A 16,676-nucleotide genomic window follows, 5' to 3' on the forward strand; every position below is an offset into this window, starting at 1 on the left:
TTTCACATGTTATAAACTTGTCAATTATACAAGGTACTGTCCCTGATGAACTTAAGTCTGCTCGTGTAGTGCCTTTGTACAAAAAGAATGATAAGACGGATGTTGGGAATTATCGTCCAGTTTCTATCCTTAGTATTGTATCTAAGATCTTTGAGCGAGTCATTTATGATCAGTTAGAACAGTACCTTGTGCAAAATAGTCTTTTGTATGAATATCAGTCAGGTTTTAGACATGGGTTTTCAACTGATACATGCCTTATTCACCTCACAGATTATATTCGTTTTCAGATGGATAAAGGTCATCTTGTGGGTATGGTTCTTTTAGATCTACAAAAGGCATTTGATACCGTCAACCACTCAATTCTTTTAATGAAACTAAGAGCATTGGGTCTCACAGAGTCCTCTATCAGATGGTTTTCTTCGTATTTGTCTGATAGACGCCAATTGGTTGAAATATCATGTACTTTGTCTTCTTCTGCCAATATAACATGTGGTGTGCCCCAGGGATCTATATTAGGGCCTCTGCTTTTTCTTATTTATGTGAATGACATGTCAGCTGTTGTAAAAAACAAGCTGCTTCTCTATGCTGATGACTCAGCAATTCTTGTGTCTGCCAAAAACAAGTGTGATATTGAAAATCTCTTAAGTCAGGATCTGAATATTGTCAGTCAATGGCTTGTATGTAATAAACTATCTCTTCACCTTGGTAAGACAGAATCTATTTTATTTGGGTCAGTACAAAGGTTAAAAAAACATGGTAATCTTGATATAAATTGCAATGGTCAAACTATTGAATCCAAATCTTCAGTTAAATATCTTGGTGCAACCATTGATCAAAGTTTGTCATTTGAGTCAGTGGCTAGGTCTGTTATTAAGAAATCCAATGCTCGGTTAAAATTCCTCTACCGTAAAAGTGAATTCCTCACTTTGCACACAAAAAGCTCTTAGTTACATCACTTGTACAATGTCATTTCGACTATGCCTCTTCTACTTGGTTTAATAGTTTAACACAGGAATTAAAACACAAGTTACAGGTCACACAAAATAAACTTATACGTTTTGTGTTGAATTTAAATCCCATGTCACACATTGGAATTGAGCATTTTTCACGTCTTAACTGGTTACCAGTTTCAAGTAGAGTTAATCAAATAACTCTCTGTCATGTTTATAAAATAAATTCTAATATTGCTCCTTCATATTTAAGTGAACACTTTACCCCTATCAATACTGTTCATGATTATCCCACAAGGTTCAGAGCAAAGGCAAATGCCTCCCTTGATGGTACAGGTTTTTCAATGTCAGATAGTAAGAGATATGCTCTCCCAGTGGTCAAAGGTTTTGGGAAAAAAAACATTTGCTTATAATGGTTGTTGTTTATGGAACAGTCTGCCACAAAATGTTAGGGATGCCACAACCATGTATTCATTTAAACGTAAGGTTAAGGAACATTTTTTAAGCTTAATATGACTTTTAGTTAGATTGCATTATAGATAGATTTTTGCATTGTGTTTTTTTACTAGTCAATCATTTTTTATACTAGTCAATCATTTTTAAGCATAGGATTTTTATACAAACTTATCTTCGGGTATTTTTCTGTGATTATTTTTTTACTGTGATAAATTATTCTTCCTATGTCATACAATACTATATCTTAAGGACCACAATGGAAATAAGAGTTTATTTTAACTCTTTTTTGTGTAATCCTTAACATATAATGTTGATTGACATGGCTATATTAATTCATACATGTTTGTTTATTGTTTGATTGTATGTTTTAATTATAAGTCGCCATGTAAATTGTACATTTTATGTTGAAATAAATCTATCTATCTATATCCTCGGATCTTAATTGGAATAAACACATCAATTTAGTCACGTCCAAAGCTACCCGAACACTAAACTTCATCAAGCGAAATATCCCATGCAAGAACGCAAAAGTCCGAGAAGTAGCTTATAAAGCCCTAGTCAGGCCACAGCTAGAATATGCTAGCTGTGTTTGGAACCCTTACACCCAACAAAACATCCACCAGATCGAAATGATTCAGCGGAGGGCAGCGCGATGGGTTAATCATGACTACTCCCCTTACAGCAGTGTCACAAACATGCTATGTCAGCTGAGATGGCGTACCCTTGAAGATAGGAGATCTGATTCACGCCTCCTTATGTTCTACAAGATAGTGAATGATTTGGTTGCTGTGCCACTCCCCCCCCCCCCCCCCCCCCCACTATGTCAGCCCCCCATCCCGTCTAACAAGACATATGCATCCCCACTCCTATACTCAGATCCTCACTCCCTGTAATTACTATAAGTACTCTTTCTTTCCAGCCACCATAGTGCTTTGGAATTCCCTTCCAGTACAACTTGTGCAAGCCCCCACCCTGAATCAGTTTAAGCAGGGTGTGACCAAACTTGGGGGTGTCAGACGTTTCGCCCCCAAGACTGTTCCTCCCAAGACTTTTCACCCCCAATTTGCATTGTCAACTGCTTTTATCTGTAAATCTTTCTTGTTTTTAACACTATCAACTGTATTCATACTTGCAATACACATCGTGTATTACTTTTATCCTCCTATCCAATCTACTTTTAACTTCTTGTACAGGCGCGCAGCTGCACATAATACTCGCAGAGAGGAGTGCTGCAGTATAAATAGATAGATAGATAGATAGATAGACAGATAGATAGAGTGGCTCCCCATCCATAGTCCTACAGCTGAAAATATTAACATTAAAATTATAAATGGAAGTGTAACATTATTCCTGCTTTATGACAACTAATTATGTCATTCTCACTCCACTTATACCATATCATGCGGTATTAATATTTTACCGGATCTCCAAGCACTTCCTATTTTGTAGTACTTAGGTTTTGAAGGTAAATTGTTTGAGAACCAGACTGCCTTCTACTTTCATTTTCGAAAAATTGGAAAACACATAATTTGTGCATTTTTTTTATCTGACAAAGAACTGTTGATGCTATTTCTTGGTAAACTGTTACATTTATTTTCAATTTAAATTCAGATAACGTGTTCTTAAATGTTTTAATGCAATAGTGTTGTACATAAGTACTGTTAAAGTGATTTGTCATTATAATTCGCGAACTGTAGTCGCGCACGCAACAACAACAACATGCATTTGCAAGTGCTGAAAAATAGAATTTTTTTATAATAAATCCTTTAGTCACGAGGAGAAAGCAATGACCCTGTGGGATTTTCACAATTCTTATGGGAGAGCTGTTAGAATAGCCTGCGTCATCTTGTTTTAGCGCGTGATCTTATTTCAAAGCTTTTACCGACTTGATCAGTTGTGATCAAATCAACAGACGCTTCCTGAAATATAAAACTGGCGGTACGCCTGCTGCGTAATAAACCGAATCAAGTCCTTTTTCAAAGGACAGCTGTCAATTTCTCAGACTTCCAATCATAAATTCATACCTTCCCCGTGTAGAAAACACATATAACATTAAAAAGCACCTTTATCATTAGTAACAAACTCTCTGAAAGTAATCTTATTTCAGAGCATTTGCCGACTTGGTCAATCTTGATCAACAGACGCTTCCAACAAGATCTCATTCAGTTGCTGCAGGATGTTGATGAGATTTGCTCTATATGCCTTTCAAGTTGCCAGTCTATTTATTTTTATAGCTCTTTGGCTACACAGATTGGCCAGAATTCAACAGCTCAATTATATCAATGTTTTTACAGACATAAGTAATGTAAATATACTGACTATTCACAAATTTAAAGATTTTTCAGTCAGTAAATTTACTAGACAAACTTACTGCCACTGAGTGGCTACTTGTTAATTTCTGACTTTTGCAGCCACCGCAGTTTGACCGTCACAATATAAAACAAACTGTATATGTCGGATTAGTTTGACTATAAATCTACAGACTGGGTGTATGAAATGTTTTGAAATGACAATTTAATTCGAAAGCACAGGTTACAATTAAATGTTTTACGTGTAATTCAATTTCCACACATACAGTCCTAAATATTGGGGGAGGAGAATTTTATCAAGTTTTAGGGCTTTTTTCCCCTATAAATCTACCTCCGGTAAAGGGAAGTAACTCCAAAGCAAAAGTATGGTTTTTTCAAAATTCTGAATCTAAAATTCCCAAATGAGTGTTATCTTTTAGTGTTTTTACTGTTTTAAAACAGTTTTGTTGATTTGTATGTATATTTGGTTGTTAAATAAACTTACATTTATACTGTTGAACAATTTCTGAAATGCAATCCATTAATCCTTTACACAAAGAAATATCTAATACATAGACTTTGGTAATTTGCAAAATTTTCCAATTAAGACAATTTCTGAGAACATTTTCCCAATTCCACTGGTGTTGGTGGATTTCCCAAAATGATGAAAAAGGCCTGGGTTTTGAGAATATCACATCATATTTAGTGCGTATTAGGACTGGAAATTATTGCAACACTTCATATTCAAATGGCTACCTCTTAAGACAAAGCATGCATATTTTCATATGATTATTCAGATCACCTGAAAACCTATGTTTTAAAACAAACTTATAAAAATCAACAAAAAAATCAACAGTTCAGCTGTTGATTTTTACAAGTCTGTTTTAATTTCTTGTTAAAGCAGATTTTACTCTTTTAACATTGCTATTTCTATTTTTAGAATAGACAGTATGGCATCTGGAGATGACAAAACAAATCTGAAGGTAAGGATTACAATAGCATTATCATTTTGCTAGACACCTGTAAACTACATGTATATTTTTTCAGGTCTTTTGTAGTATTAGACTCATTCTTATGTCAGTTTGGACTGCAAGTTTGGACACTATCAATGCTCTGTAAAGTTTACATTAACGTTTACCCTGCTAAATTTCAATAATGAACTTGTCCGTCTTCCAGTTTGGACAGTGCCATTAACTGTTAAAAGAGGTGCTCAGGGCCTTCCCTGGGTCTCAGAAAGTTGTAGCCACTTTTTGAGAGAAATTGCCAAATTGAAGCTGAAAAGATACTTCACTGAAAAGCGAACAGTGCAGGTCATGATCAGACTGCATGTATGTGCAGGCTGATCTTGATTTGCACTGGTTGCAAAGGCAGAATCAATGGTGCCCAGCGAAATAAGGGTTAAATGCAGTTTAACTAACACAGAAGTAAGTCTAGATACATTAAATTTTGTATTTTAGGATTAATATTTTCAGCATTTTTAAAAGAAGTAGATGTCAGAGAAGTGTAAGTTATCAGTCAAAATATATAATGGTAGTTACATTTTAATCTGTATATTCATATCTTTTATCTTTAATAATCAATTTTACGATCGATTATTAAAGTTAAGTTACTTTGGCCTAGACCAAATTAGAATTCCAGTTTGACTGATTCCAGATCTGCCTAGATTCCAGTTTGGCTTACGGCACATGCAATTTATTTAATGAACCTGTATACACCAAATTAAGCTTAAGTGGCTGTAAAGCGCATTAAGTGTGAAAACTGGAAAAATGCTATGTCATGAAGCTGTTAACTGAGAGAACAAATTTCTATACAAGATGAAATTCAAATCAATGCTGTATACCAGTCATTGACCCTAATCTGTAAGCATTTTCTTTCAGATACTTTGCATTCATGGATATAGGTGAGCTGTAATTTTATATTGTCTCCCCAGATAAAATGGTCTTAAAAGTAAATACGTTTATTGTAGAATCATTTAATTTCATTGGTGTAAAATGTTGTGGTTTTTATAGTCAAAGGACAATTCATGGGGATAAGAATTCATGGATTTAGATTTTGTGGATTTCAACTGTTGAAGATAAATGAATGAAAATATTATTGTTTATTGAGATTTATGTTCGTGGATTGGTGGGGCAACAATGAAATCCATGAAAATTATTCCCTCACAAATATTAATGATTTCATAGTAGTTTCTTCAATATAGTGTAATAATAAACTGATCAGGAGTAGTTGATTCAATGTCAATGAAAAACATGTGATGGTAATTTAAGAAAAAGTATTTTTATCCAAAAGTTTATATGCCAATGCAGACTTTATTTAGCTCTAACTTAAAAATTATTTCATATTTACTAAAAAGTGTAAAACCAGTCACATTATTCTCCTGTCTTTCAGACAAACTTCTCAAAGTTTCAGAGAAAGAACAGGAGCATTCAGAAAAATACCAATTATCAAGAAACACACAGAGTTAGGTAACACACCTTCATCCCATGATAGCATCTGGATTTGCGGATCCTATTCTGTCGTTCGTTTCGCATGAACACCGAAAAAAATCATCTCATTTCTTAAATGACTGTTTCAAGCTATTTTCCATAACCATGACTGACAGTTTGCAAATAATGTGAATAACACCCTTTTTTGAACTGAGAAAATTTTGTTAAAACTATATTTGTTAGCTGGCATTTCGAAAAGCAAATCACATTGCCATTGGACAGCTCATGTCTATTTATCAACCACTTGATCATTATATTTATCAAAAACTGTTGAAATGCTGTGAATTGTGATCGTTTTACATTCAGTCATTCTTTTTCATTCTTTTTAACTATGAAAGTTTAGGAGATGGAAAATTAAACTGCTATTGTTACATTGAAAAGGATAGGTCATGAAGTCCATGTTAAACTTTAATGTTGATGAAAGTTCGAATTTTAAACAACCTATTGAAACCTGTTTTTGAATTGTTTAAAATTTCAGTTTTTATCACTGCTCCAAACCGAGTTCCAAGTCTGCACGCAGCAGAAGGGGAAGAATCTAGCACAGACCAAGGTATACTGTAGTGCAGCATGTCCGTAACACACAGAGGGTTGACTGCTATATTGTTGTAACTCATAGTAAAGAAAGAAGGACTTTCAACAGCCTTTATTTATACATGTTTTGTAGTGAAATATTGAAATATTAGTCTAAGAGTGAAATATAATCATGTTAATAATTCATAATTGTTAACCCTTAGCCTGCTGGCGGCAAGTGATTCTGCCTTTGCGACCAGTGCAGACCAAGATCAGCCTGCACATCCGTGCAGTCTGATCATGGTCTGCACTGTTCGCTATTCAGTCAGTATCTTTTTGGCAAGGACCCCTTCTAACAGTTAATGGAACTGTCCAAATTGAAAGATGGACAAGTTCATTATAGAAATTTAGCAGGGTAAGGGTTAAGGAACTGTAGAATGGGCAAAATTTAGTAAATAAAATCAGCAAGAAGATCCTTTGGAAGTCTAGAATGCAGCAAAGAAACATAGTAGCAGAAGCAGACTGTTTGATGGAGTCATGAGAGCTAGTGAAATGTGCAACACCCTTGCAACAACTTAAGCGGAATTCTGTTATAGTAAAAGTGAAAACATGAAATGAAAAGAATATTTGTTTCTTTTACATGTAATATTAAAATATCTTTTACTTGAGAACACCATTTCTTTATGTTTTGCATACGATGTTCACTTGATGAAGGGTATTTTGATCATGCACTGAAAAACAAAATTAATATCGTCTGTCTGTTTCACAATAATGTCAAAAAGCTCAGATTTTTACATCAGTGAGGATTACAGACAGGTCATTTGCCACAACCATACTTCACTCTATTTGAATTTGTAAGAAAAAGTGTTGAATTCAAGTTCAACATATAGGCTTAATGGCTCCCATTTCATGGAGAACTTTGCCTCATTTAGGAATCAATCTCTGGACCTTTAGACTAGTAGTGTCATACCTCTTTATTGAGTTCTAGGGTTAAGGTAGAGGCAAAATGTCTTGTAAGAAGTCATTAATTTTACCAGGGTCTCTTCTTAAAGAACCTAATTCACATTAAAGCATCTAGCAGTCAGGGGTATAACTGTTTTAAGTTATGTAACCTATTTCAGTTACCTTTTCAAGCATTTTATAACCTGTATTAGTTATAAAATATAGATAACCCAGGTAAGTTATTAAAAAAAAGCCTTTTTGCTGTTCTCACAAAGTGACCTTTAAAATGTAATTAGTAGCAAACTCTGGTTAATCAAATTCTCTTTTAGTCTGATCATGGCCTGATGAGCATAATGGGATGTTAACAGTTATAGCTTTAAAACCATTTGCGTAAGACTTTATCAGCCTTGCGTAAAAAAATTTAATGCATAGCTGGAAAGATAAAAGACCAAGGATTCAGGAAAGGATTGCATTAGTCACATTCAAACTGAGGATTTGGCACAGGAGGGCTTTGTAATATTTTATGATAACTGAAACAAGTTATGAAAGTAAACGCAGTAAATCAAATGGGTTATAAAATGTGATAACTTGAAACAGTTACACCCCTGACTGTCTAGTGTCTCCCTTTACCATTAAAGCTAGAACATTACAGTATGGCTGTGCAATACCTATATACCCATCAAGACCAGCAAATAAAATTTATTTCAGATGACAGAGGCTGGTGGTTTTCCAAGGGAGATAACACTTACATGGCTCAAGATTACACAGATTGTAGTAAAGGATTTGATGAGTCAGTGGAACTTGTAAAGAAAACATTTGAAGAAGAGGTAGTTTGATAAGTAATGAGAAACTAGTCTTTTTTTACCAGTGAAGAGAACTTTGATTCTAAACTAAACTCATTATATTCCAGCAAGTTTATTGCAGTACTTTCAAAAACATATGGGTCTAGTTCAAAATTTTTCTTTTAGCTGACTTTCTCATACCAATTTTTTCAGTTAAAGTTGATTTTTCGTTAGAAACAAAGATCTGTTTTGTAATGAAAGATAGTTGTTTACAGTTACTGACTAGGGCATTTGCTGCTCAGCCTTGTTAGTTCAAGTTGGTTAGTGTTAAAAAATCTTTCTTGTATGGAAGCCATCTGGATGCCATAAGTAAGGCAGGTAGCTGAAAGCTGATCTATGACTGAATATCTGAATAAGGCACTTCAACCAGTAAAGTTGAAAATTCATATGACATTAGCTTATATCATTAAACGTATTATACATTCAAATAATGTTCACCTTGCCAGATTTTACCAACCATTGTCCTCCATTTCTTATAACCATTTTACAGTTGCTTTTGCTTTCAGGGTCCATTTGATGGTATATTGAGTTTCAGTCAAGGAGCTGCCTTTGCTTCAGTGTTATGTGGACTAAGGGAACAAAATCCTGGTAAACTTTCATGACACATAAAATTGTTTGCAGTTTTTACTGTCCCAATAAGTGGATAGAAATTTCAAACTTTTATGCTTTTGCAGATTTTGTAAACATAAGTTTTTAAGAGTTGAAGCTCTTCGAAGGTAGTTAGATATTGGGTAAAGCAGATTTATCTGTATTTAAGACACTGTTATGATTTTAAGAGAAATGCTGTTGTTTTGAAATAGTTAATAAAGTTGTAGTCAGCGTCATTTATGGCAATCCCTGATGAACATGAAACATACTCGATAAAGGGTGTGGCGATATATGACTTATTTGTTGATTATTTGTAAAATCCTACTTGCTCACTCACTCCATAAAGGGAAATAACTCGCTAGCAGATTATACATTTAAGACAGCTTCTACCTGTATTATGCCTATATTCTGACTACTTGCATAGTAAATTGGTAAGTAACTGAAAGAAATTAAATAAAATTACTTGACATAGGAAGGATCAGATGGTATTTTAAAGACAAATTTAGAAAGTTGATTGTATGACATGTATACATGATTTTCTGTTACAGAATCATTCAAGTTTGATTTTGCAATTTTGGTAGCTGGTTATAAGAGCAGACAGTCATCTCACCAGAGTTATTACAGTGTACCTATATCTATTCCAACATTACATGTATATGGAGATACAGACAGAATCATACAAAAAGGTAACTTCATGATAACAGTCTTAATGATCATCATGTGTTCAAAAGTAAAACTTATTTCTGTTTTGTTATATGCAGAGAAACTGGATGCATTACGAGAAAACATGCGACTGCGGGTGTAACTAACAGATGTGTTCAAAAGTTATCTGCTTAGCAGTTGTAATCCAGTGTTCATCAAACTAGATCACAGTATTTATACTTGGTAGATATAATACCTCAGCCAGAATCAAAACCCAGTCTCTGCAGAAATAACACTTGAATTACTCAAAATTCTGAAATTGACAGTGTCCACTCTCTAACTTGAATAGTTCTAAACAAAATCAATTGTTTGCCAAAATTGGTCAGAATATCTGTTGGCATAATATCTTGAATACATTCAGTAACAGCTGGATAGTCTGTCACTCTTGAGTTAGGGCCCATGAATTACTTTAAATTGCAAAAATTGACAATCTTTGCTTAATGAAAAATGCATTTCTTACACTAAGATCACCTTAGTTGCAATGTTTATCAGTCAGGGGTGTAACTGTTCTAAGTTGTGTAACCTATTTCAGTTACTTTTTCAAGCATTTTATAACCTGTATTAGTTATAAAATATAGTTAACTCAGGTAAGTTATTAAAAAAAAAGTCTTTTTGCTGTTTTCACAAGGTGACCTTTAAAGTGAAATTAGTAGCAAACTGTGGTTAATCAGATTCTCTTCTAGTCTGATCATGACCTGATAAGCATAATGGGATGTTAAGAGTTTTATAGCTTTAAAACTTTTGCAGATTCAGGAAATAATTGCATTAGTCTTCATTCAAAATGAGGAATTGGCACAGGAGGGCTTTGTAATATTTTATGATAACTGAAACAAGTTATGAAAGTATAAGCAATAACTCAAATGGGTTATAAACTGCGATAACTTGAAACAGTTACACCCCTAACTGTTTATATGATCTTGGTCAAGGTGGATACAGAGCTGAGTTTGAGTTTCTCATGAGTTATGACCCTTGAAAAAGTGGAAATTGAGGAAGTTTACAATTGGTCTGCTCCATAAGTAGAGTACTTTAAAAAGACATAAGTAATATTATGTGACAGGCATGTTTTGTGAAGGTTTGGCACTCTCGTTTTCATTTGGTTTGAAGTTAGAACTAGTTTAAAGTCATCTTGCAACCCTCAGAAAAATCAAGGGTCATCTCTGTAGAGTATTTCATGTTATTCACATGTTACTGACGACTTTCTGACTATTGAGATGGAGACCAAATAATGGTCAACATATTAACTCGTCTGACTTTTTGAAAAAAAAAAAAGGAGTTATGTAATCACTTGATCGGCGTTGGCATTGCCTGGTTAAGTTTTATGTTTAGGTCAGCTCTTCTCCTAAACTAGCAAAGCTATTGCTTTGAAACTTGCAACACTTGTTCACCATCAAAAGCTGACTCTGTACAGCAAGAAATAAAACTCCATCCTTCTTTTTGCAAGAATTATGGCCCCTTTTGGACTTAGAAAATCAGGTTTCTTGGTTAAGTTTTGTGTTTAGGTCAGTTTTTCTCCTAAACTATCAAGCTATTGCTTCAAAATTTTCAACACTTGTTCACCATCAAAAGCTGACTCTGTACAGCAAGAAACATAACTCCATCCTGCTTTTTGCAAGAGTTGTGGCCCCTTTTGGACTTAAATATCAGATTTCTTGGTTAAGTTTTGCGTTTAAGTAAACTTTTCTCTTCAACGGTCAAAGCTATTGCTTTAAAACTTGGTAGCAGTTATTCGCTATTAAAAACTGACTCTGCACAGCAAGTACTGTAACTCTACATTGCTATTTTGCCAGAATTATGGCCCCTTTTGGACTTAGAAAATCATGGGTATGACATTTCTATCATACAGAGACAAAAAATCAGATGATTGTCTGCACCCGCAAGGCAGTGCTCATGTTGTCAGTATAGAATAATAATAACTCTTCAGCTTGCAAGCTCTTGATTGATAGTTGTGTGATATCAACACACAAAATTAATTCTTGGGCTTCATATGTTGAGTTTGTAGGTTTTTCATATTGTTGTCTTTGTTCTGTAATGGTAGGCTTATTTGTTCTTGTCAGTGTCACAGAAATATTAAGCTATCTAAATTACATCTGCATTTAGTACTACAATGAACATTTCAGCCAACAAAATATTCATAACTTGTAGATGTCAATATAATATTCTTTCAGCAGTTATCAAAACAGACATCAATATTTTGCTGAATATAAAGTAAAAAAATGAGGCCATAACCAGTGAAAAAATTAGTGGATTGAAACGAAAAGCATCCTCTGCCTGGATCTTGTAATTAGATACCTTTGTACCCAAACTGGGTTGACGTATCCTTTCAGGAGTTACCTAGGTGCACAGACAGATATGGTGTCTCCAGTATACCCCTGCTTTAACTTTATGGGGATATGATAATTGAATGTTTTTATAAAGTCAATATTATTTGCTTTTTAGAAATGAGTGAAGATCTGTTGCAGTACTTCATAGAGCCGAGGATTTTACAGCATGATGGTGGACATTTTATACCAGCCAGTGCACCCCAGAAAAAAGTTTATACAGAATTCCTACAGGAAATGTTGGACAGAAAACAAAACAAATCCTGATGACAGTTAGATCTAGTCTTTTAAAAATTGTACAGATTTGAATTACTGTATTTATTAAAGAAATTATAAGATTACCAGAATAGTTTGTTCTGTTAATTACTTTAATAGGAAACAACTAAAACAAAATTGATCATGTAGTTTCTGACTACAAAAGTGAAGGTCACTAAAATGGGTAAATATCTTGAAATCCACTATCAGTTTTTGTCCCCTGCCTTTTTCGAAGAAAAGAAGCGTGATATAGAAATAGGCTGTGTCCTTCTGTCTGTCACACTTCATGTCCGGTCCATAATTCTGCCATCCATGAAGGGATTTTGAAATAACTTGGAATAAATGTTCCACATAATGAGACAATGTGTCGTGCACAAGACACAGACCCCTAGCTTCAAGGTCAAAGGTTAACAGGGTATATTTCCTGTCGCGTCCATAACTGCCATTCATCAATGGATTTTGAAATTACTTGGCACAAATATTTCCCATAATGAGACATGCCATGCACAAGACCCAGACCCCTAGCTTCAAGGTCAAGGTCACACTAAGAGGTCAAAGGTTAACAGGGTCTGTTTCTTGTCTGGTCCGTAACTCCGCCATTCATAAAGGGATTTTGAAATTACTTGGCACAAATGTTCCCCATGAGACGACATGTTATGCGCAAGACCGAAACCCCTACCTTTAAAGTCAAGGTCACACAGAGGTTAAAGGTTAACATGTTCTGTTTTCTTGTTGTTGAAGTTACAGAATAGAAATTTGGACCAACTGTATAATTTTTGATACAGATTTCAATACTCATCTTGAATAGTCATAATCGTGACCTACTGACTTATTTTCTTGTTTTTGAAGGTACAGCATAGAAATTTGGACCACAATTGTCATGTATATCTTTCGATACAGATTTCAATACTCGTCTTTAGTATTGTTAACCCTGACCTACTTTTTTGTTTTTAAAGCTACAGCAGAGATTTGGACCACCTGTATAATTTTTAACAGATTCTAGTAGTTTTCTTGAATAATCTTTACGATGACCTACTCGTCTAGTTGTTTTGTTTCTGAAGCTTTAGCAAGCAAGCAACTAAACTCAGGTGAGCGATATAGGGCCATCATGGCCCTCTTGTTTTAAATGTACATGGTTTGTAATTCTTTCAACTCTCAGAGTACCTGGAGAAATATGTTAGACACAATAGTCATAAAAGAAATGACAAAATACTTTTGAAAAAGAAGCTCGATATCTTCTACAAAATAGAATGTGAACAGTAAAAGTACAAGGTCATGTGATCCAGAACAAAAAGTGTTCATCAAAAGAGATTAACCAGTCTTAAAAGTTTCTTCTACTTATTAGTAACAGTTTGATATATTCTTTATGATAAACCAAGGCTTATGTGACGCAAAAAACTAAAAAAAAAAATCATCAGAGGGGAGGTTTCAAAAGACTTTACAAGAACCTTAAGAACTGTAAATATGTATGTAATCTTTTATTGAAATTGTTTCTCTAACATTGCTATATACAAAAATTGAGCATAGTCCATATTTTTCAATGATATTAATCACTTGACACAGCTCCTTGTCCTCATTTACACACAGTTTGATATTAAATGAGATATACTGTCCCAAAACACTGAAAAATGTTACCAGATGGTTAATTTTGGGCACAACTCAAATTTAGGAAATACATCTTTGTTTAATTAAGAAAGATATTTAGGAGTAAAAACATTATAAAGCATTTTAACTATTGTACTTTTTAATGAACAACCTTTGCAGTTTCAACAACTTTGTAAAACAAGAGGACCATGATGGTCCTGATTCGCTCACCTATCCCCACATGACCCAGTGTTGAACTGAGTATGACGTCGTTATTTCTATTATTTGACATAGTGACCTAGTTTTTGAGCACATGTGACCTAGATATCATCAAGATAAAAAATTCTGACCAATTTTCATGAAGATCCATTGAAAAATATGGCCTCTAGAGAGGTCACAAGGTTTTTCTATTATTTGACCTACTGACCTACTTTTTGACCCCACGTGACCCAGTTTCAAACTTGACCTAGATATCATCAAGGTGAACATTCTGACCAATATTCATGAAGATCTCATGAAAAATATGGCCTCTAGAGAGGTCACAAGGTTTTTCTATTTTTAGATCTACTGACCTAGTTTTTAACCCGACGTGATCCAGTTTCGAACTCGACTTAGATATCATCAAGGTAAACATTCTGACTAATTTTCATGAAGATCCATTGAAAAATATGGCCTCTAGAGAGGTCACAAGGTTTTTCTATTTTTAGACCTACTGACCTAGTTTTTGACCATACGTGACCCAGTTTCGAACTTTATCTAGATATCATCAAGGTGAACATTCTGACCAATTTTCATGAAGATCCATTGAGAAATATGGCCTCTAGAGAGGTCACAAGGTTTTTCTATTTTTAGACCTACTGACCTAGTTTTTGACCGCACATGACCCAGTTTCGAACTTGACCTAGATATCATCAAGGTGAACATTCTGACCAATTTTCATGAAGATCCATTGAGAAATATGGCCACTAGAGAGGTCACAAGGTTTTTCTATTTTTAGACCTACTGACCTAGTTTTTGACCCCACATGACCCAGTTTCGAACTTGACCTAGATATCATCAAGGTGAACATTCTGACCAATATTCATGAAGATCTCATGAAAAATATGGCCTCTAGAGAGGTCACAAGGTTTTTCTATTTTTAGATCTACTGACCTAGTTTTTAACCCCACGTGACCCAGTTTCGAACTTGACCTAGATATCATCAAGGTGAACATTCTGACCAACTTTCATGAAGATCCATTGAAAAATATGGCCTCTAGAGAGGTCACAAGGTTTTTCTATTTTTAGACCTAATGACCTAGTTTTTGACCCCACGTGACCCAGTTTCGAACTTGACCTAGATATCATCAAGGTGAACATTCTGACCAATATTCATGAAGATCTCATGAAAAATATGGCCTCTAGAGAAGTCACAAGGTTTTTCTATTTTTAGACCTACTGACCTAGTTTTTGACCCCACGTGACCCAGTTTCGAACTTGACCTAGATATCATCAAGGTGAACATTCTGACCAATTTTCATGAAGATCCATTGAAAATTATGGCCTCTAGAGAGGTCACAAGGTTTTTCTATTTTTAGACCTACTGACCTAGTTTTTGAGGGCACGTGACCCAGTTTCGAACTTGACCTAGAATTTACCAAGATGAACATTCTGACCCATTTTCATAAAGATCCCATGAAAAATGTGACCTCTAGAGATGTCACATGGAAAAGTTTACGGACGGACGCACGGACGACGGACGACGGACACCGCGCGATCACAAAAGCTCACCTTGTCACTTTGTGACAGGTGAGCTAAAAAGATAACAGTAACTGTTAATTACAGTGAAGGGCTTGCTTCTAACATAAAGAAATAAACTAGTAACAAGTAAATATAGTACTAGTGCAGATCAAATATATAAATTTTCCTTCAAGCATGTAAAATGATACAGATGAACATAATTGGAAATAAAATGTTATAAACAGATTTCAACTAACAGCTTTCATCAGAACAAATCAAAATAAATTTTCAAAAGATACCAGTTAACAGTCTTAAGAAATTTTTGATAGTTTCTTATAAAAGCAAAGCAAACTATTTATTTCTTGGCAAGAAGTATTCTTTTTTAAAGACATCACTCTGGGAACACTGGTTTCTCCTTTCATTTTTAGCTCACCTGTCACAAAGTGACAAGGTGAGCTTTTGTGATCGCGCGGTGTCCGTCGTCCGTCCGTGCGTCCGTAAACTTTTGCTTGTGACCACTCTAGAGGTCACATTTTTCATGGGATCTTTATGAAAGTTGGTCAGAATGTTCATCTTGATGATATCTAGGTCAAGTTCGAAACTGGGTCACGTGCCCTCAAAAACTAGGTCAGTAGGTCTAAAAATAGAAAAACCTTGTGACCTCTCTAGAGGCCATATATTTCACAAGATCTTCATGAAAATTGGTCAGAATGTTCACCTTGATGATATCTAGGTCAAGTTCGAAACTGGGTCACGTGGGGTCAAAAACTAGGTCAGTAGGTCTAAAAATAGAAAAACCTTGTGACCTCTCTAGAGGCCATATTTTTCATGAGATCTTCATGAATATTGGTCAGAATGTTTATCTTGATGATATCTAGGTCAAGTTCGAAACTGGGTCACGTAGGGTCAAAAACTAGGTCATTAGGTCTAAAAATAGAAAAACCTTGTGACCTCTCTAGAGGCCGTATTTCTCAATGCATCTTCATGAAAATTACTCAGAATGTTTATCTTGATGATATCTAGGTCAAGTTCGAAA

General features: G+C 34.7%; 1 protein-coding gene across 1 annotated transcript; it reads left to right on the forward strand.

The window, feature by feature from the left end:
- Positions 1 to 2,873: 2,873 nt before the first annotated feature.
- Positions 2,874 to 12,423, forward strand: LOC123531826 (esterase OVCA2-like). The gene is made up of 9 exons (XM_053517659.1): positions 2,874 to 2,982; positions 4,635 to 4,677; positions 5,572 to 5,594; positions 6,083 to 6,159; positions 6,659 to 6,730; positions 8,341 to 8,459; positions 8,981 to 9,062; positions 9,611 to 9,748; positions 12,201 to 12,423. Exons 2-9 carry the CDS (start codon positions 4,645 to 4,647, stop codon positions 12,347 to 12,349), a joined length of 693 nt encoding a protein of 230 aa, XP_053373634.1. The 5' UTR covers positions 2,874 to 2,982; positions 4,635 to 4,644; the 3' UTR covers positions 12,350 to 12,423.
- Positions 12,424 to 16,676: the final 4,253 nt, after the last annotated feature.

This window comes from Mercenaria mercenaria, chromosome 11, assembly GCF_021730395.1.
Source record: "Mercenaria mercenaria strain notata chromosome 11, MADL_Memer_1, whole genome shotgun sequence".
Taxonomy (NCBI): Eukaryota; Metazoa; Mollusca; class Bivalvia; order Venerida; family Veneridae; genus Mercenaria; species Mercenaria mercenaria.

What these genes read in the sequence shown, in the direction of transcription:
- LOC123531826 (XM_053517659.1), top strand. Translation starts at nt 4,645, where the DNA reads ATGGCATCTGGAGATGACAAAACAAATCTGAAG. An exon ending in ATGACAAAACAAATCTGAAG is followed by an intron (nt 4,678 to 5,571) that starts GTAAGGATTACA and finishes ATTTTCTTTCAG; the next exon opens with ATACTTTGCATTCATGGATA. An exon ending in CTTTGCATTCATGGATATAG is followed by an intron (nt 5,595 to 6,082) that starts GTGAGCTGTAAT and finishes CCTGTCTTTCAG; the next exon opens with ACAAACTTCTCAAAGTTTCA.